Below are 22,256 nucleotides of genomic sequence, written 5' to 3'. Positions count from 1 at the left end.
ATCCTTTCACCATATTTATCCAGTTCTTATGCTGAGCAAATAATCTGAGAAACTGGACTAGGCGAAGAAGAACGCAGCATCAGGATGGGAGGAAGACTTATTAACAATCTGTGTTATGCAGATGACACAACGTTGCTTGCTGAAAGTGAAGGGGACTTGAAGCACTTACTGATGACGATCAAAGACTACAACCTTCAGTATGGATTACACCTCAACGTAAAGTAAACAAAAATCCTCACAATTGGACCAATAAGTAACTTCATGATAAATGGAGAAAACGTTGAAGTTGTTAAGGGTTTTGTTTTACTTGGATCCACAATCGACACCTACGGAAGCAGCAGTGAGGAAATCAAATGATGTATTGCATTTGGCAAATCTGCTGTATACGGCCTCTTTAAAGTGTGAAAAAGCAAAGATGTCATTTTGAGGACTAAGGTGCGCCTGACCCAGGCTATGGTATTTTCAGTTGCCTCATATGCATACAAAAGCTGGACAGTGAATATGGAAGACCAAAGAATTGATTCTTTTGAATTATGGTGTTGGCAAAGAATATTGAATATACCACGGATTGCCAGAAGAACTCATAAATTTGGCTTGGAAGAAGTACAGCCAGAATGCTCCTTAAAAGTGAGGATGGAGAGACTTTGTCTCACGTACTTTGAACATGTTATCAGAAGGGACCAGTCCCTGGAAAAGAGCATCATGCTTGGTAAAGTAGAGGGCCAGTGAAAAAGAGGAAGACCGTCAATGAGATGTATTGACACAATGACAGCAACAATGGGCTCAAACATAGCAACAATTGTGAGAATGGTACAGGACCAGGCAGTGTTTTGTTCTATTATACATGAGTTAGAACCAACTGGATGGCATCTAACAACAACATTCCTTCTTATTGGGAGGACTGCCTGGGGGCAGTTAGTTCAGCCTGTCCTGTTTGCCCACATCACCAACTAGGTGGAATTTATCCATTACTGAGAATGGGGGTGAAGAAGACATCTGCAGGGGGATATGCATGGAAGGTGCAGGAACCAGGCTGATGTTCCTGATAGACTCTGGGTGAGGGTAGCGGTAATGGTGGTCAGACTCACCTGGTGGGGGGTGTGGCAGACTCAGCAGTCCCTTAAATCTAAGGGACTTAAAACAGTTTAGAAGAGCTGCACCTGGGCACTTTCCTTGGGAAGTAAGGCTCCAGGGGGCAGTTCTGAAAGGCAAAAGAAAAAAAAAAAAAAAAAGGCCTTTACCATGGGTAAAGTTATCTACAAGAGTGACCCAGACAAAAACTGTTTTCAATTTGCAGCTCCAAAGAACATGTCTTTAATCTTTGTCAGTCTGTAGTTTTCCAAGTGGTAAACCAAACAGGTAGGCCATTGGCAGTGTCCCAAGAATCTGGGCTCTGCCGAGTAAACACAATGACCATGTCTGCTTTTGGTTCTGCACAGCTAGCTCTGAGGCTGAGCAGCCATTGCAGCGCAGAGGACACCATTGGCTTTCAGCTGAACCAGGCCCCCCAGGCATTGAGGAGAACCTCTAGAACTTCATTGTTCCCATAGATTTGATTTAGACAGTGGAGCTAAGGATAAAGTTTCCCTTCAGAGCTGCTACTTTTTCATGTAAAGCTAAGATGCCAGGGGCCAGGCCAGCTGTGTTCTTGAATATGCCATTTCCATTTGATAAACATAAATTTAAGTGACGACTGATTATACCTTCTTAGCCATGGAATTCAAGTTGACCCATCCCAACATGGGAATATCAGATGGGAGAGTCTCTAGGCCTTTGTGCATCACCGATTTAGCTTCAAGGAGAGCTCAACAGCCAGCTAATAGCTACTTTTCAAAAGGGAACCTGGTAGCAGTGTCAGGGAATCCACTAGTTCCAGACCCCAGGAGTGCTCCAGGTAGCGGCTGCTTTTTTTTGCCAGCTGCCACAACTGGCAGACTCATTAGTCACAGAGACTTGTACTGTCACCAATACCCAAAGAGTCTAGTTTTGTTGGGGTTTATCAGCCACTACTGCTGGAGGAGAGATATTTAATTTAGCTAGTTTTTTAGTAGTAGTGTACCATTGTTAATTTGTTTTATGCAAGATGTCAACATTAGTGGAAACTGGTGAACAGTATGTAACAACTCTCAGTACTACCTTTGTAACTTTTCAGTGAGTCTAAAAGAATTTCAAACTAAAAAGTTTACATATAAAAAAATACCAGATGTCTGTCCGTAACTTCATGGGTAAAGTTGAGACATTTGAGCATAATGTTTTAAGACCATTTATAATTAATTTCAGCCAACCTACTTCTTACCACTTTCTCACATTCAAATGGTGCTTTAGCTATTAGTCTACTTAGTGTACTTGCAAAATCTTGAACATGCCTTTACTTCTTGTGCTTTGCCCCTTCTGTTTGAAATGCCGTTATCCTACCGTCTTCACAGGCAAAATGCAAGCCAAGCTTCAAGGTACTTTCTTAATCTTACCTTTCCTCTTTTCTCATCCTTGTTGGCTTCTGACTCTAATGTACCCAGAAAAAAACGCAATGTCGTCGAGTTGATTCCGACTCACTTCGACCCTATAGCGCAGAGTAGAACTGCCCCACAGAGTTTCCAAGGAGCGCCTGGTGGATTTGAACTGCCGACCCTTTGCTTAGCAGCCGTAGCACTTAACCAGTATGCCACCAGGGTTTCCGATTCTAGTATAGCTTTTTGTATTTACTTCTGCTTAGGTCCTTCACAGGTTAGCACTGTAAATGCTAGTAGTTTTTTTCTTGAATGTCAGTTCTTTGAGGATGAAAACGTTTTATTCATTTTTTTTATTGCCAGTATTTATCTCACTGCCTGTATATAAAAAATATATAGTGAGTGGTATATAGTAATTGTTCAGTAGATGTTGATGGCCATGCCATGCGTGGTTATGATAAAGCTGTACTTTTTGTGTCCATTCAGATATGAAGTCCTGTCATTAAATGGACACTTGTGGTTCATACTTACATTTTAGAATTGTATTTTGCGCATGCTCATACATACTCTGTAGTTTCTTTGTTTTTCTCTTATGTTTTAGGAGGGCCAAACATGTGGGCTATTACCTCTGAAGAGCGGACTAAGCATGACAAGCAGTTTGATAACCTCAAACCTTCAGGAGGGTACATAACAGGTTGGTTGATTGTTGTTTTTTAATTTGTTTATGAATTACATTCCTTTTCATGTCTCTTAGAAGTAGTTTTAATTTGACTGCCATCAGATTTGCATTATTAAAGTGATAAAATTCATATCAATCAGAATCCTAGAATTAATTAAAAAAATACTAATTTATTTTTCCTGGAACTATCTTAATTTGGGGTGTTAGAGTTGGTATATGGAAAATCTTTTTCAGAATCCCAAATGATAGTCAATAATTTCAGTTTAATTATCCAGTTTCACATTTTAACATCACATCTAGAATGTTCTCGGTTTATTTCATAAGGTAATTGAGACTTTAGTTTTTAAAGCAAATTTATTAGTATTCTCTTAAGATGTTCCAATTAGTAGTGTAATGATCAGCAGTATTGTAATCTAGTAGAAATATATATCGAATCTTTTTTCATAATGCTAGCTTTCTGTCTTTGAGGCTACACTGAACACTGTTAACAATAGCCCTTGCTTTGTAGAAAGAACCAAACCAAAAGTGGATTAATTTAGGTATATCTTTCGTATTTTTTCTATAAATAAAGCTTATTTTTGTGCCAAAGCACCATAATGCTTTATTTACAATAATAGTAACTATACTGACCAACATTTACTGAGTCTGTACTGAATGCCAGATGCTGTGCTAAATACATCCTCCCATTTAAGCTTCACAACACCCCTGTGAGGTAGATGCTGCTGTTGTCTGTATTTACACATGGTGAAACTGAGTCTTAGCGAAGTTATGTAATTTGCCTAAGGTCACAAAGTAGGTTAGTGTTTCATCTGGGCTTTGAATTTTTCAGCCTGACTTTGGAATGTGTTGTTAGCCGCTGAAAGCCAAAACCAAACCAGTTACTGTCAAGTTGATTCTGACTCATGGAGACCCCATGTGTTTGAGTAGAACTATGCTTCACAGGGTTTTCAAGGCTGTGACCTTTTAGGAGCTAATTGCCAGGCCTTTCTTTCAAGCCACCTCTGGGCAGGTTCAAACCACCAACCTTTCAATTAGTAGTTGAGCGCTTAACCATTTATGCTACCTAGGGCCGTTGACCTGACTCATTGACATCAAGTCAATTCTGACTCACAGCGACACTGTAGGACAGAGTAGATCTGCCCCATAGGGTTTCCAAGGCTGTAATCTTTATGGAAGCAGACTGCACATCTTTCTCCCACGGAGTGGTTGGTGCATTTAAACCCCCAATCTTTCAGTTAGTAGCTGAATGCTTAACCACTATGCCACTAGGGCTCCTTGGTACGTTAACCACTATAGTTTAATGTTATTTGTACTTCTATAGTAATAACTACTTGGTATCAGGGCTGGACTTTGATTACCCTAAGACCCCCCCGCCAAAAAAAAAAACAGTTGCTATGGAGTTGATTCAGGATGACCCCATGTGTTACAAAGTAGAACTGCTCCATAGGGTTTTCTTGGCCATAATCTTTAAGGAAGCAGATTGCCAGGCCTTTCTTTCGCAGCACTGCTGGGTATATTTGAACTACCAACCTTAGGTTAGCAGCCAAGTACAAACAGTTTGGGCCTCTGAGGTAATTTTTGACTACCCTGTTTAAAAGTTAATAGGTTACCTATTATTGTTTCATGGATGCTGGCAGAATACCCGAGATTCCTGAGTCAGAGACAAAGGACTTTATTACTTGTGGCACAGCTAGCAGCTTTAGTATCAGCATATTTCTTTCTGATCCCCTTGTTCCCCAAGCCCTTTGGGGGTGCTGTAGAGAGCCCAGTAGGTTTGTGTTACAGGGAAGGAACACTGAGCTTGAGGGAACCTGCCATTTTGTAGCAAGCAGTAAGCAAGCTTGCTCCTTGTCCCAGGGGGAGACATTTCTTCCTCTCTCAGGATTGCTTGCTGCAAACCCAATTGTGAGATCTGACTCAGGTGGAATGCAGTTAGAATCTTACATCCTCAGCCTACCCAGCAAGACATATAGCAGTGTGAGAGACGCCTGGAGAACCGGCTCTCCTCACATGGTACTTTCTTATGTAGAAGTCTTCTAGGGAATAGTGTTCTCTGTGATGGGATTTTAACACAAATTTCATTTACTAGGAATATTATCAAATAAGACCTAATTATTGTGTTAGAGCTAAGATTTATAGTGTAATATTTCATCACTGATTAATGTGTATAACTTAGTTGTGACTTTTGTTGTCTTAAAGCATTTTGAGATTTATTAGAAATGTGAATATTCTAATATGTGTATATATATTTATATGTCAATGCCTATAGTTCTGTTTCATTTATTCTTTGATGATTGGAACAAAAAGTATAAGAAAGTGATAGCATATGCCCATGATTATAGTTAATAGTATTGGAATGACCCATTTACTGACGTGCTACTTGGTTTTTGTTTCTCTTACCTTCAGGTGACCAAGCACGTACCTTTTTCTTACAGTCAGGCCTGCCAGCTCCTGTTTTAGCTGAAATATGGTAAAGTGTTTTCTAGATGAACCTACATTGTTAAAAAGAAAGTTGTTATTTAATTGTAGTCCGTTGCTGTTGACTATTTGTGTTTTTTGGAAAATAAATTTGATTGAATAAATGAAAATAATTGGGGTTTTGTTTTGTAGGACAGATTTTTAATTACTTTGGAATTTCTGAGGCAAGAAGGTATATACATATCTGTAGCATAACATTTCTTTATAGTTAGGTAGAATTTCAAAATATTCTTTCTCTTATTTCTTAGTTTCATTTATTTCATCTGTAAACCCCAAATTATCCCTTTCTTCCCCTGCTCCTAAAAATATTAATCTCTGTAATCTCTGTAATGTCTGTGATTTTAGTTTTTAACATAGCCACAATAAATAACAATTTCTGCCCCATCTCTTTTACACATGGAATAGTCTCATTCCTGGCAAAGTGCCAGGCAGCGTAGCAAGCAGTCAGCAAATATTTGAACAAAAGAATAAATTAAATTTAGAATTATTATACTTTTGAATAATATCTCCCCATCCACACTGGTGGAATTCATCTCAAACGTTTCTAGATTCTTTTATTAGGTACTATCTCTGTTCAATATTTCTTAATATACTGTTTTTAGCCTTTTGTTCGTATAGATACGTGTATGTGTGTCTGTATGCATGGTTTTTTTTTTTTTTTTAAACTTAGTGATGATCTGCATGTGAATGTTCTGTCCTTGTTTTTCTTTTACGAACCTCAAAAGTAATGTTGGTTTTCTTACCATCACCCCCACATACGAATATACCCACCTCCTTCCCCTTTTAGGGCTTTATCAGACCTGAACAAGGATGGTAAGATGGACCAGCAAGAGTTCTCCATAGCTATGAAACTCATCAAGCTAAAGCTTCAAGGCCAGCAGTTGCCTGTGGTTCTCCCTCCTATTATGAAGCAGCCTCCCATGTTCTCTCCCTTAATTTCTGCTCGTTTTGGTATGTACTGTATTTATTACGTTAATTTGCCACATTCAATAGTTAAGCTTGATTCCTAGGCATAATATTCAGAGGTTAGGAAAGATTTGTTAGTCCAAGATGACAATCCAGACTCCAAGTTACTTTTCATGTCTGAGATAGATAAACGTTAAATTCAGTGTCATAGCTAGGGTGTCCATGGGTCCCAGCTTTCCAGAGACAGCCCTGTGATATTGCCAAACCTAGCTGTTGTCCTGGTGTCTGTTCCAGTTAGTGTCCCCTTTCACAAATCCCAGTTGGGTGATAAATTATATGGTCACCCTACTTATAGCCGATTCTGAGTACCATTCTTAATTAATTTTCTCCATGCTCTATATAAGTAACATTAGAAAAAATTTGAACAATTTTAAACTCACTTGAAATGGTTTAATTTGGTAAGTAATTTTAAATTATATTTAAATAGAAATTTCTTTAAGTTAAAGGTTCCAAAAGTTGTTGACTTTGTGCTAATTCATTTACATTCTCATCAAAGACAGCTAGTTGGTATGTTTTCCACTGATTTTGATTAGCCAATTTCTTGTAAAGTATCTTGTATGTGAGAAGCACTCATTTTGAATGGAACATTCAGTTAGATATCTCTATGTAAATGAAACATGTTCTTTCATTCCAGCTATTAAATCTTAAAATACTAAATTATTTTACCGTTGGAGTGAGCTCTGTAATTACCAAATCATTGTGTGATTATACTTACAAACTGTACTTTGTATTCAGCAGTTAGTAAACGAATAACAGTCATCATTTATCTGTTCCTTTTAAGCAGTTGTCTTTGAATCACACGAAATTTTTGTGGTGTGTTTTTTTCCTGCAAATAATGCATGTGCGTAAATGGGTCTCCTAATGTGTCTTGTAATTAGAACATATTTTTTGGGGGGGTATGTTTGCATGCACATGCACATGTGTTCACTAACTTAGTGGCATTCATCATCTTTGATAATCTTAATACATTTTCTTTGAGGACACTAATTTTTAATTAGCAAAAGGTGCTTAGTTTTATTCATGGTGAGAGAAGAGAATTTCCAACTCCTTAGAAATTCTCTTGGTTCACGTAGATCATGATATTGGTATTAAAACCCGTAGTTTATATACCTCATATCTGGGTCAAAGCTACTTTAGTGAATTTTCTAAGAACAGATAGTTTGCAAACCCATAATGTTTTTAGAAACACGAGGCTCTACATAACTGCACTGTAAGCTTGTTTTCTGGCATGTGTTTTATAATTGATTTACCAGCATTGATAAGTGTATTCTGCTTTGCTTTAGGAATGGGAAGCATGCCCAATCTATCCATTCCTCAGTCATTGCCTCCAGTTGCACCTATAACAACGTCCTTGTCCTCTGCGACTTCAGGGACCACCCTTCCTCCGTTAAGGATGCCTGCTCCCCTAGTGCCTTCTGGTAGCACATCATCATTACCAAATGGAACCGTCAGTCTCATCCAGCCTTTATCCATTCCTTATTCTTCTGCAAGTAAGTACTTTATGCCTAATAAGTCAGTATTTCATATGAAGAAACAAAACTGTATCATATTTGTGTCCAAATAGATATACATTTCTTTCATACTTTGTGCTGTTGGTAAGTTTTTCTCATCTGCCCCTCTCTCCCTCAGCATTGCCTCATACGTCGTCTTATAGTCTGATGATGGGAGGATTTGGTGGTGCTAGTATACAGAAGGCCCAGTCTCTGATTGATTTAGGATCTAGCAGGTATGTATGTATACTTAATAAAAAAAAAAATAGTTCCCCTTTTTTCTTTCAGTGAGAGTGTTTAACAAATAACTCTTTTTTAAAGTTCTGAGCTTATCCAGGCTTTACTTTACAATGGCCAAATATAAGCACTTAAGGTAAAGTTACTACTTATAACTCGTTTTTTTAATTTTTAGAATTATTCAAATGTCTGTGTTTTACTTTTGAAAAACATATTTTATGTAAAGTAAAAGTGTTTTGCTATTATTTTAAGTTTGTTAATTTTTTGCCCAAGCTTTGAACTATTCCTTTAAAAATGAATATACTTACCAAAATATCTCATAATTATTATATAGGTTAATTTCTTTCTTGAGAAAATTCTGCTGATTGGGTATCTTTTAAACTGCAGAATACACAGAAGTATCAAGTGTTCATTCATAATCCCTTATACAAATCACTGTGATACTCTTTAAAGCTGTGTCCAAAGAGTGTTAGCTTTGACCCAGAAGAACAACTTTCTTATCCTAGGTTGAACACTCATTGATAGTGTGACTTTGGCCAAATTGTCTTAGCACTTCTGAGCTGTAATTTATGTATCTGAAATACGGAGATAATAATATCTTTAAGTTTGTCGTGAGGATTAGAAGTAATGTTTGAAGGGCCCTAACATAATCCAAGTCCCAGAACATAGTAGGTTCTTGGTATATGGTAGTGCTTTGGCGTTCTATGCTTAATGTGGGTATTTGCTTTATTAAGAATAAGGGTAATAAATTTTTTTCAATATCAAATACAAAAGCAATTACTATTCTGTTAGGTATGATTCTTAATGTCTTTGCTTTATAAAGTTTAATTATTATTTTTAGTAACAAAATTTTAAAATAAATTTTAAATAAAATTTTAAAATAAATTTTGTTACAGTTCAACTTCCTCAACTGCTTCACTCTCAGGGAACTCGCCCAAGACTGGAACCTCAGAGTGGGCAGTTCCTCAGCCTTCAAGATTAAAATATCGGCAGAAATTTAATAGTCTTGACAAAAGCATGAGTGGATACCTCTCAGGTAAGTGGCATACAGTGCTTAAGAGTATGAGAGAGGTAAAGCTTTTTATATGGACTCTATTGAAGAACCTTTATTTGAATTTGTAGTGATCAAAAGTTTTAGCATCCAAAAAATTTAGCAGACATTTGATAAATGCGAATATTGGAAGTTGTATAAGAGTTCAAAGATAAATACTACTTGATTGCTTTCTTCAAAGTTCTTATGATCAAGTCGAATACCCAGATACACACCCAGCTTTTTGGAAGAGACACCTCTCCCTTGAGAAGATCAGCCCTTACCCTGCAAGCTTTGCAGTGAATGGAAAACCTCGGGTGACAAGGGAGAGTGTGTGGAACTAAGCCTCAGCTCACTGTCCCTTCTCAGGGAAGAGGCTGGGCCTTTTCTCTGATTGGCCTTGCTAAAACCTCAGGTGAGCACTGCTCACCCTTTAATGCTGCAGCCAAAATGTGGCCACAAGACTTGACCTTAGTTTCCTGTAGAACCTTTGAGTCTTGTCTAGAACATTACCCAAGCTGCTAATTGTTTGAGGACAGCAAAAGGGATATAAATGGAGGATAATAGGCAAGTAGAGTTTCTACCTTTTAATTTCCCCCTCACTCTTCTCTCAGCAATGAATTATGATTGTCGACAGAGTAAAATAAGTGTTTAAAAATAATAGAGCTTTAAAGTGCTAGGGAATGTAGAATGGAAGATCAGATAAAGTACAGGAAGGGAACATTTAAGCACCATCATGAAAGAGTTGGATTTGAACAGATAAAGATTGAAGGCGAGGGCATTGGCGGGAACAGAGAAGATATTCTAGAGCAAAGAGTGCAGCCATGTTTGGAAAATGAAACGTAGTCTGTGAAACAGGAGTATGAGGACCCTAGTTGTGAAGTGGGACAAGGGAGAATAAGTCTTTTGGAATTGATTGATGCACAGAAATGTACAGTATTTTAAGGATACATGATTATGTGATGAAAAAAATTTTTTGAGCTAGGTAATTATGCACACAGAGCTCTGGGAAAGGCACTGAGATAAAGTCAGGGCACACAGATTAACTGCAAGGCATTAGTAATGATCTAGTTCTTAGGGGGGGGTTGGGTTCATGGTGACTATTTTATTATTACACTCCATATCTTATATATACATTATATATATGGTATTTTGTAGGTATCAAATATTACATAGTAACTAAAATGTTCTGTAACATTTTAATCAAACTATGTGAAACAAGATATATTTTTAAGTCATACTTAAAAAAAAAAACATTTTCGTATCTCTGAAATTGAGATGTGTGTTGCAGTCTTCGGTGTCTTAGCCCTGTATCATAGTTTTATTGGCAGTGTTTTTTTTCTTTCTTAGTGTTTTATACAATAATAGTGTGCCATAATTGATGGCATCTTAGAATCTGTGAAATATTGTATTAAAACACACTTGAGACTAATGTAAGGTCACAATTACCACTGTTTGAAAAAATCATTGCATTGAAGAAGTTTCTTTTTCAGATTAACAAAAGTGGTTTAAAAAGGCACGTACAGAAATGTTCATGGCAAATTCATTCAAAACAGCCAAAAAATAGAAACAACCTAAATATCCATCAACAGGAGGATGGATAATAAATTGTATATTCATATAAGAAAATACTTTACAGTAATAAGAAAAACAAATGAACCGCTGATACATGTAACAGCATGGATGAATCTCACAGATACTGTATTGACTGAAAAGAAGCCAGGCATAAAAGAACACATAGTATTTAATCCATTTACATGAAGCTGATGAAAAGGAGGATCTAATTGATGGTGATGGAAATTAGTTTTGTAGTTCCTTTGCTGCGAAGACCCTTATGGTATGCTGGAAGCATTCTATATCTTGTTATGGGTGTTAGTTAAGATTAGTACATTTTACGTATGTACTATAAGCATAGAGTATAAACAAAGGTGGTTTTGTGTTAGGATACGAAGGACAGTGGGAACCCTAACCCATTGCCATCAAGTTGATTCCAGCTCATGGCGACCCCATGTGTTACAGAGGAGATCTGCTCCATAGTGTTTTGTTGGCTGTAATCTTTATAGAAGCAGATTGCTGGGGCTTTCTTGGATGACAACCACTTGGTGGGTTCAAACTGCCAACCTTAGGGTAAGTTGTTGTTGTTAGGTGCCGTTGAGTCAATCCCAACTCATAGTGACCCTATGCACAACAGAACGAAACACTGCCTGTTCCTGCACCGTCCTCACCGTTGTTGCTGTGCTTGTGCCCAATGTTGCAGCCACTGTGTCAATTCATCTTGTTTAGGGTCTTCTTCTTTTTCACTGACCCTCCACTTTACCAAGCATGGTGTCCTCCTCCAGTGACTGATCCCTCCTGATAACATGTCCAGTGTATATGAGACATAGCCTAGCCATCCTTGCATTCTGGTTGTACTTCTTCCAAGACAGATTTATCTTCTGGCACTCCATGGTATATTCAGTATTCTTCAACACCACAGTTCAAAGGCGTCAATATTTCTTCGATCTTCCTTATTCATGTCCAGCTTTCGCATGCATATGAGGTGACTGAAAACACCATAGCTTAGATCAGGTGCACCTTAGTCTTCGAGGTGACGTATTTGCTTTCCAACACTTTAAAGAGGTCTTTTGCAGCCGATTTGCCCGATGCAACGCATCTTTTGATTTCTCGACTGCTGCTTCCACGGGTGTTGATTGTGGATCCAAGTAAAATGAAATCCTTGACAATCTCAATTTTTCCTCCATTCATCATGATGTTGCTTATTGATCGAGTTGTGAGGATTTTCGTTTTCCTTATGTTGCTGTGTAATCCATACTGAAGGCTGTGGTCTTTGATCTTCATCAGTAAGTGCTTCAAGTCTTCTTCAGTTTTAGCAAGCGAGGTTGTGTCATCTGCATAACACAGGTTGTTAGTGAGTTTTCCTCCAATCTTGATGTCCCTTTCTTCATATAATCCAGCTTCTCAGATTATTTGCTCAGCATGTAGATTGAATAGGTATGGTGAAAGGATACAACCCTAACGCACACCTTTTCTGACTTTAAACCATGCAGTACCCCTTGTTCTGTTTGAACAGCTGCCTCTTGGTCCATGTACAGATTTCTCATGAGCACACTTAAGTGTTTTAGAATTCCCATTCTTTGCAATGTAATTCATAATTTGTTATGATCCACACAGTCAAATGCCTTAGCATAGTCAGTAAAACACAGGTAAACATCTTTCTGGTATTCTCTGCTTTCAGCCAGGATCCGTCTGACATCAGCAGTGATATCCCTGGTTCCACGTTCTCTGCCAAATCTGGCTTGAGTTTCTGGCAGTTCCCTGTCAATATACTGCTGCAGCCACTTTTGAATGATCTTCAGCAAAATTTTGCTTGTATGTGATATTAATGATATTGTTAGATAATTTCTGCATTCAGTTGGATCACCTTTCTTGGGAATAGGCATAAATATGGATCTCTTCCAGTCGGTTGGCCAGGTAGCTGTCTTCTAAATTTCTTGGCATAGATAAATGAGCACTTCCAGTGCTGCTTCCAATTGTTGAAACATCTCAGTTGGTATTAGAGTTAGTAACTGAGTGTAAACCACTTGTGCTACCAGGAACCTTAATGGGGACTCTAATTATGAGGAAATGATCCCCTAATATAATTTTTTATGTGCGCCATGTTGTATGAAGGTTGTGGTTGTGTTATTTTCAGAGAATTTTTTTTTTTTTTCCTGAGACCTACAGGGCTAAAGATATATATAGGTTAAGGGCAGGGTTTTCTTTGAGAAGAGTTGTCATTCCCAGTGTTCTGAATTTAAGCATGAGCCCCAGATATGTATGGACTTACATGTTTATGCTTTGCTCGGTGAATGTACCAGATAGTGATCTAATTTTCTTTCTTTTGTTCCTCCTCTCCTCTTCTGCCTAAATCTTCAGTTATTGACTTATTTAGATTAATTCACTAACTCAAGTATTTATGGAGTCCAGATGTTTTCTGTGCACTCTGTTAGGCCCTGGAATGCAAAGAAGGGGAAGACATGGTCTGTGCCTTTGAAGAGTTCATGTTATAGCTCATATAATCGCAGTAATCAATTAGTGCTTTGACAGGGCTGTGATTAATACAAATGAGGAAGCGACTAACTCTGAGGACGTAAGGGAGGTTTCCCAGAGGAGGTGACATTTGAGCTGGGTCTTAGAGGGTAAATAGACTACCAGGCAAAGAATGGAGGAACTGGCATTCCAGGCAGAGGAAATAGGATATCCACAGGATTGGTAGACCAAGAATATAGCATGCTCAAGTGAGCTTTTCTTATACTAGGTGCTTTGCTGGCTCTCTGTTGCCCTTTGTATTATTCGCACTTTGCCTGCACACATTTAAAGTCCTCTACCAGTAGGCTCTTAACCATTTACATTCCATCTCTTCTTTCTCCTGTTCACTCTGTTTGCTTAATGATAAAGGATCTACTTTCAGTCGTCTTCGTTCAAGATGTCAGACATTAATTATTGAACCCCATTCAGGTCAAAGTAGCCTTCTATTGCTCTTTATTAGAAGAATACTCCTTTTAACACAAAACCAAAAACCAAACCCGTTGCCGTCAAGTCCATTCCAACTCATAGCAACGGTATAGGACAGAGTAGAACTGCCCCACAGGGTTTCTAAGGAGCACCTGGTGGATTCGAACTGCCAACTTTTTGGTTAGCAGCCAAGTTGTTAACCACTGTGCCACCAGGACTCCTGTAACACACACAAAAAAAGACCTCCTCAAATCTCACTTGTTGTGTAAAATCTACTGAGGATTAGTTAGCTGGGTAAGGTTTTGAGCTCGTTCCAGTTTTTTCCTTATGTAATTTCTATTAAATGGCCAGATGAGAAAATAGGATGGATAAGGAGTAAAAGTTAGGCAATTTAAACATTCAACTACACGTTATAATACACAGTATTTTGTTTGTTTTAAGTAGTATATATAGATCTGATCGTCAAGTCCTCTGTTCTCAAAGCTCGGTGAAGCATGGGTTTAGCTGCATTAGTGCTGGCTTGGTAGTAGGAGCTGTTGCTGAGGAAGAGTTGGCAGACTACAGTCTTGTGTGCAGAGTTGTTGTGAACAGGCCACGACTCAGGCTGAACCCAGAGGAGGAGCTTACTCTTCTCCTTAAGCAGCTCAGTCACCTGGGGCAGGAGGTGCTGCACCTGCTTTACTGGCTAGACAGCATCTCTAGAGAAGCAATATGAATTCATTTATGGATCAGGAAGCCATAGACTAGCTCACCAAGAGGGGCTGCTTGAAGCAGACAGTGATTTTCTGCCCTGGAATATATTCCTCGGCCCTCTGTGTGATCGTTACCCTGCTAGTGACATTACTGATCGTGAACCTGTTACAGAAAGAGAACAGAAGTTGAGCAGTAACACATAGTAAGCACTCAATAAATGTTAGCTGTTATTATCAGCAGCTGTCATGTAAGTCTCCACCGCACCTTAGATAGAGGGGAATTTTGGATTATAACTTTATTCTTTAGTAAATATTTATTAAGTGTCTGTGTGCCAGGCATTGAGTATACATTAGTGAATAAAGCTGTCAAGGTTTTTGTCTTAGTAGAAATTATTAGCATGATGAGGGAAACACAAAAGTAGATAAACAGGTAAATAAATTTTGCGTTAAAACAACCAACTGAGTAGCTGTTGAGTCAACTCTGACTCGTGGCAACCCCATGTGTGCAGAACGTGCTCCATTGGGTTTTCCATGATTGATTTTTTGGCAGTAGATTGGCAGGCCTTTCCTCCAAGGAATCTCTGGATGGACTTGAACCTGCAACCTTTTGGTTGTCAGCCGAGCACCTAACCATTTGCACCACCCAGCAATGCTAAATGTTACATTATATACTGTGATATGAGCCATAAAGGAAACAATCATGAAGTATATTGAATGATTGGGTGGGCAGGCAACGCCTTTCTGAGAAAATGACATTAAATTGAGACAGATAAGATGAGAAGGACCCAGACATGCAATGATGTAGAACTGTAGGGCTTGATGTTGCATATGGGTGTACAGGCGAGGGACAGATCAAGGGTGACTTCCTGGTTTCTGGCCTGAGCAGCTGGGTGAAAGTGATGTCACGCATAAAGAAGGGAAGGCTGAGGGAGGAGGGGTTTGGGGTGAAAATTGGGAAGAGAACCATGGATGGGAATTAAGAGAGAGAAGAGTGTTAGATGTGTTTGGTTTGAGATGCCTGTGAGACATTTAAGTAGATTTTTGAGTTGAATATAGAAACCTGAAGTTTTGGGCAGGGGCTATGCATCTGGGAATCGTCAGCCTCTAGGTACCATTTAAGGCCATAGAAAGGGGTAGGAACAGGGAGAGAGTGCCCAGGAAAGATGTGGGAGTAATAGCATTTAGGAGAGGAAAAGTAGAATCAAAGGAACTATCAGAGAGCTAAGAGAAAACCTGAAGATGTTCTGGAAGCTGTGCTTCAGATTGCACCGGGGGTATAAGAAGGCCCGAGAGCTTAGCCTCTAACACTGTGTGCCTGGTGGCATGATCCTTCATGTCTGTCACTTGTTGTGCACTGTTATCTTGTTGACAGGACATGTGGGAGCACTTGGTTCTACTAAATCTGGATCTTAACCTCCTTGGGGCAGGGACTGTGTTGGTTCTGATTACTATTGGATGCTGTATACCTCGCAAAATTTTTTGGATGTTACAAATTCTGATCCACGAGTCATGCTCCTAGGTATTTACCCAAATGAGTTGAAAACTTACGTGTACCCAAAAACCTACAAATGAAGTTTATAGCAGCTCCATTCATTAATTGCCAAAACTTGGAAGCAAGCCAGATGACCTTTAGTAGGTAAATGGATAAACAAACTGTGGCACATCCATTCAATGAAATATTGTTGAGCGATAAAAAGAAATGCACTACCAAGCCACAAAAAGACTTGGAGGGACCATAAATGCATATTGCTCAGTGAAAGAAGTCAGTTTGAAAAAGCTACACACTATGTTTTCCAGTTACATGACGTTCTTGAAATAGCAAAACTATAGAGACAGTAAAAAGATCAGTGGTTGTCCAGGTTCCAGAGAGACGGAGGGAGGGAGGGATGACTAGGTGGAGCACAGGGGATTTTTAGGGCAGTGAAACTCTTCCGCATGATACTGTAATTGTGGATACATGACATTATGTATTTGTCAGAACCCATAGAACTGTACAGCACAAACAGTGAATCCTGTTGTAAATTAAGGGCTTTAGTTTAAAATAATGTATCAATTTTGGTTCATCAATTGTATACCACACTAATAAAAGATGTTAATAGTAGGGGAAACTCTGTGTGAGTGTGTGTGTATGCGCGCGCGCGTGTGGTTGGGGGGTAGGGATGTGTAGGAACTCACTGTACTGCTGCTTGATTTTTCTGAAAAATTAAAACTGCTCTAAAAAATACTATTAAAAAAAAGTTTCTGGGATAGCAGCAGTGTTAATTTGTAGATACAACTATTTAGATTTGAATGACTTTAAAGAAGGCTAATGGATTTTCTTTTTTTTATGGTTTTCCCACTCATCAGGTTTTCAAGCTAGAAATGCCCTTCTTCAGTCAAATCTTTCTCAAACTCAGCTAGCTACTATTTGGTGAGTTTGTTGGTTAATTATAATTTTTAACTATAAGTCATTTATTATAAGAAAGACATGTTGTTGTAATTGCCACCAAAGTTGATTTGGACTTATGGCAATATAAAAACCAAAAACCAAACCCAGTGCCGTCGAGTCGATTCTGCCCCATAGGGTTTCCAAGGAGCACCTGGAGGATTCGAACTGCCAGCCCTCTGGTTAGCAGCCGTAGCACTTAACTGTGCCACCAGGGTTCCCAATATATAGTTTCCATCAAAGTTTGTGACTCAAAGATGCTCCAGAAAAGCAGCCACTGGAAAGTTAATGTGACCTTGAAAGCAATTATAATTTTGCAAAATGTTGTTCTTGAGAATTTGGCATTTAATTATTTTACAAGTGAAACTGTTACTTATTTTTATATAATACCTTCCATGGAGAATCAGGGAGCCCTGGTGGCACAAGTGGGTAAGCGCTCAGCTGCTAACTGAAAGGTTCGTGGTTCAAACCCACCAGTCGCTCTGTGGGAGAAAGATGTGACAGTCCGCTCTGGTACGCAGAAAAACCCAGTGCCTTGGAAATCTTGTGGGGCAGTTCCGCTCTGTCCTGTGGGGCCACTATGAGTTGGAATTGACTCTACGATATTTCCCTTTCTATTTCAAAAGCTTTTTCTTTCTACCTTGGGATGAAACATTGAGGGTAAAAATTAACTCACTTTTCTGTGGCTATTTACATGTCACTAAAATTCGTTAGCCCAGCTGTTTTGTCATCGTTTTTATTTTTAAAATAAAATATTGAACTCTTCTGACAATGTTTTACTCCAGTTAGGCTTTCTTCCTCTTTTAAGTTCTGGATTTTTTAATTTTCTCTAGGACTCTGGCTGACATTGATGGTGATGGACAGCTAAAAGCTGAAGAGTTCATCCTGGCAATGCACCTCACTGACATGGCCAAAGCTGGACAGCCACTTCCGCTCACTTTACCTCCTGAGCTTGTGCCTCCATCCTTAAGGTGAGTGTCTCTGGAGGTGAAGAGGTGTGGTTTTGATCACTTGGCAGACGTGATTATAACTTTGGCATTTCCTGAGGCCTTAGCTCTAGATTAGAGTTAGATATTTACACTGCCATTCGATCTTAGTATTTAATGAGTTACACTGGAAGATTAGAGTTAGATATTTACACTGCCATTCGATCTTAGTATTTAATGAGTTACACTGGAAAGGACTATGTGTTAGAAGTAGGTGTGTTTTTATCATTTTATAGATAAGGAAGCTGATTATAAGAGTCAGATAAACTTGCCGAGAATAGGAATTAGCTGAACCCTGTTTGAATCCAGATCTGCCTGACTTCAGAACCCATATCTGCTGTACATTGTACTGCAGACCATACTGTGTTTAAATATCTCTAAATGTCACATTGCTTTCATCAGACTCTGGTCTAGTCTAAACATTCCCAGACTGTGTGATGCTGAATTTGGTTGTTGTTTTTTTTCCAAGAGGAGGAAAGCAACTTGATTCCATTAATGGAACTCTGCCTTCATATCAGAAAATACAAGAAGAGGAACCTCAGAAAAAATTACCAGGTACCGTTGAGTGTCTAAGTTGTACACTTATAGTGAGTTCTCTTAACTTTTACCTGAAATGTAAATGAACTTTTTAAATTCTCATATTTTAAAATACTTTCTATGATACGCCAGATAAACTGTTTGATGGATGAGATGGATATTGGCATCCATAAAATTAAGTTAGTCAGAATTATGAAGAACAATATGAAGGAAGAAGAGACAATGTATTTTGGCTTGAGTGTAGCCATCCAAGTTAAACTGTTTCTCTCACTTTAGGTCGCAACATTAGAACAAACTTTGTGATTGCCTCTTTCGCTTTAATCATAGATTTAAATATTGCTTGAAAAAGTGCATATGCAGATGTTTTAAAATATTAAAAAGTTAATGAAATACATTAAATAAAACAAATGTATAGCCACATAGCTCTTGTTGTTGAAGAAAATGCTGAGAAAAAAGTTGTAGAAGTATTTTTATTGGTAAAAAGAAAAAAAAATTTTTTTTTTCTTTTTTTTCTTTTTAAAGAACAGTAAAATTATTTCTCTTGGATGGATTCAAACTTAGATATTTCTTTTCTTAAAATGAATATTAGAAAGTAAATATTTTCCTATTTACCTTTGAGTTAAGATTATCCTTAAGAGAGGTGTCTGCAGAGTAATTGCACTCAGGTGAACACAAGGCGTGAGGACGTTGAGACCAGATTATTGCTTCTTAATGTGTGAGAATGTGTACAATGTCTCTTCCTCAGTTACATTTGAGGACAAGTGGAAAGCCAACTATGAGCGAGGAAACATGGAACTGGAAAAGCGACGCCAAGCCTTGATGGAGCAGCAGCAGAGGGAGGCAGAGCGCAAAGCCCAGAAAGAAAAGGAAGAGTGGGAACGGAAACAGAGAGAACTGCAAGAACAAGAATGGAAGAAACAGCTTGAACTAGAAAAACGCCTGGAGAAACAGAGGGAACTGGAGAGACAGCGGGAGGAAGAAAGGAAAAAAGAAATAGAAAGACGAGAGGTGATTTTTAGATTATTTTCTAAGAAAACCATTACACTTAGTAAGTAACTATATTTCATTTGATTAAAAATGACTGTTTTTGAATTTTTGTTGTGCTTTTTCCTCTCCGTTATTCCATTCTTATTTATCCTGTACAAATCCGAATCTTCTTTGGTGGAGGGCAGAGGGTCCTTGCTCATGAGAGGTTTTCAGGTGGGTAACTAGTAGAGAAAGCATCTTTTCAGGTGATATCTCAGTCAGAGGCAGACTGATGGCAAATTTGAATTGAGTGAGGGATTAACGTTAGTAAGCCAGAGGAGGGATCAGTCCCAGCATATCATTAAATAAAGAACGCAAGCCTAGGACCCAGAATAAGAGGCCAAGGAATTGGAGAGGCAGAAAGATGAGAGTGGGGAGTCAGAGATCTAGAAAGGAATCAAGATGGAGGTCTTGCACAAGTTTTTGGGATAAATAATGTTGTGTGGGGTCCCTAGGAGGACCAGGGTGGCGCACAGTAAGTTATGGTGGCACTGAAATAATGTAAATAGAAGTTTTTTTCTTCCCTAATACCAGAATAGAAATGTAATTATTTTTATTAACCTTTTATATTTGTGCTTTCGTCTTTTTGCTTATTAAAAAAAAAAGTAGCTGCAACGAGAGGATGATCCAGTGAAACAATAAAAAAGTCTCGATGAATGAATCCACTTTTGTGGACATCTTTAACTTAGTTCCATTGATGAACACCAGTACTGCCAGATGCTATTCAGTCAGTTCCTGCTCATGGCAACCCCACATGTGTCAGAGTAGCGCTGTGCTCCATAGGGTTTTCAGTGGCTGACTTTTCTGAAGTAGATCTCCAGGCCTTTCTTCCCAGGCACCTGTGGGTGGTCTTGACCCTCCCACCGAGGTTAATCAAGCCAAGTGGTTAACGTTTGTATCACCCAGGGTCTCCATTGATAACTAGGTGTGCCCAGTTACCCTCTAGCACTGAAGTCCATTAAGTGCTGAAAACTGTCTAGCCTTCATCTTTTTTATTCCATCAGTTTTTGAATGATGAAAATTTTTTAATTTAAAATTTAATTCGTTATTTTTAGGCAGCAAAACAAGAACTTGAACGACAACGTCGTTTAGAATGGGAGAGAATTCGTCGACAGGAGCTTCTCAATCAAAGAACTAGAGAACAGGAAGAAATTGTCAGGTTAAACTCCAAAAAGAAGAGTCTTCATCTTGAGTTGGAAGCACTGGTACGGCTAAAGTTTAAGTGAAATTTATCTGAGAGAAGTCAGAGTTACCTGTTGAAAATGTCATTGTTTTTAAAATATCTCATAAATAAATGGTGCATTTAATTCAGTATTCATACTTGCATATGTGCTTTTAACAGACAGGCCAGTATAGTTAATTGAAAAAGGATAGGGGCTCAAAATGCTGAGAATTTAGTTGTAGTTTCAGTTCAGATGCTGATTCACTGAGTACTCTTGGGCAAGACATTTTTCTTATCCGTGCTTAAATTTGGCTGTCTGAAAAATAAAGGATTGCGCTCACTCAGTAATTTTATTTTCTAACTGGTCTCTGGAAGATGGAAGATAACAAGAAGGCGGGAGAGGGGAAGCCCAGGCGGCACTCTCTCCCAACCCCCTGGCCCCCCTGCAGTTTCAAAGCGGGGAAACTTGATGTTTACCTACTTTATTGGGGGTTTTATCTAAGATTTGTTTGAGGAGAGAAAAAAAGTGTTCTTTGCTAAAAAGAAAAGTGATTTAAAACTACCAACCTAAATTCCTTCCAGTTCTTTAAGTCTGTGGTACTTAGCTAATATTAGCTACTAGACTTACCAATTTTTACATAACAGATTCCAGAGGGCCAAGTCATTAAAAGATTTTGTTTGAAATACGAAGTGAAAAGACTTAAAGGATCTGAATAGGACATACCATTGTGTTACCATCCTAGAGTACCACGGGCCTGACGCCATAGCAAAGTCTTTTCCCAAAGAGTTCTTCACAACTATTGTAGGGTTTTGCAAAATGCTTGCATAGCACCTCTGGACACCCTTACAGCTCAGTGATATTATAAATTAATGCCTTCATATGCCTTGTAAATGCTGAATTCAGAAAAATATTCAGGGTATTATGTTTGTGTCTTCTCATCCTAACATACAGGCGCTTGTGCTTTGAGAATGGTTGTATTTCCTGCCAATAACTGTATTGAGTTTAACAGACATAACTAAAATATACTCTACTTAATTTTAGACATTTACCTCAGACTGAGTATGAATGATCAGTGCATTCTAAAAATGTTGCTAAATAAAGATATTATTCTCCTGATCCAAACATTTCCTGTTGGCATTTATATTACTGTATATGATCTTACGATAGAATAGCAAACATCAGCAGATCTCAGGCCGACTTCAAGATGTCCGACTCCGAAAGCAAACACAAAAGACTGAAATTGAAGTTCTGGATAAACAGTGTGACCTGGAAATTATGGAAATCAGGCAACTTCAACAAGAACTTCAGGTTAGTCCTTTGCTGCTGAATGTACTTAAATGCGTGCAGTTATTAACAGCCCTGCCTAGTAGAGTGCTTTTTCACTTTCGGGGTTGTGAACTTGTTGAATCTCTGATGGACTTCCTTCCTAGAAGGATGCAAACAAACACAATTTTGTATATACTACCAGGAAACATATTGACCCCTTAAACCTCTGCCCCCTGGGGTAATTTCTGCTTAGTATTTATACGTAAAGCCAAGTTTATCACTTTGATTTTTAACTCTTTAATAAAATGTGTATATCCTTATATATTAAAATATGATCATT

The 22,256-nt window shown here is 38.4% G+C and overlaps 1 protein-coding gene across 10 annotated transcripts in view; it reads left to right on the top strand.

Moving 5' to 3' along the window:
* The window catches only part of ITSN2 (intersectin 2), a 219,539-nt gene that overhangs the window by 73,070 nt on the left and 124,213 nt on the right, over positions 1-22,256 (top strand). For 6 of the 10 annotated variants that reach the window (XR_010323559.1, XR_010323558.1, XM_064295094.1 and 3 more), the window contains exons 1-12: positions 3,022-3,141; positions 5,533-5,596; positions 6,392-6,555; positions 7,854-8,060; positions 8,200-8,296; positions 9,194-9,333; positions 16,860-16,923; positions 17,772-17,909; positions 18,394-18,479; positions 19,207-19,469; positions 20,543-20,692; positions 21,818-21,958. Coding sequence is in view for 8 of the 10 variants with exons in the window: in XM_064295094.1 (XP_064151164.1) it covers positions 3,060-3,141; positions 5,533-5,596; positions 6,392-6,555; positions 7,854-8,060; positions 8,200-8,296; positions 9,194-9,333; positions 16,860-16,923; positions 17,772-17,909; positions 18,394-18,479; positions 19,207-19,469; positions 20,543-20,692; positions 21,818-21,958 (1,596 nt within the window). In the remaining 2 variants the exon portion in view is untranslated. Of the gene's footprint in view, positions 1-3,021; positions 3,142-5,532; positions 5,597-6,391; positions 6,556-7,853; positions 8,061-8,199; positions 8,297-9,193; positions 9,334-16,859; positions 16,924-17,771; positions 17,910-18,393; positions 18,480-19,206; positions 19,470-20,542; positions 20,693-21,817; positions 21,959-22,256 lie in introns of those variants that run through there. The other 4 variants (XM_064295093.1, XM_010591961.3, XM_064295092.1 and 1 more) reach the window with 2 other exon arrangements.

Source organism: Loxodonta africana, chromosome 12, assembly GCF_030014295.1.
Source record: "Loxodonta africana isolate mLoxAfr1 chromosome 12, mLoxAfr1.hap2, whole genome shotgun sequence".
NCBI classification, from domain to species: Eukaryota; Metazoa; Chordata; class Mammalia; order Proboscidea; family Elephantidae; genus Loxodonta; species Loxodonta africana.
This window is presented reverse-complemented; position numbering and strand designations above follow the sequence as displayed.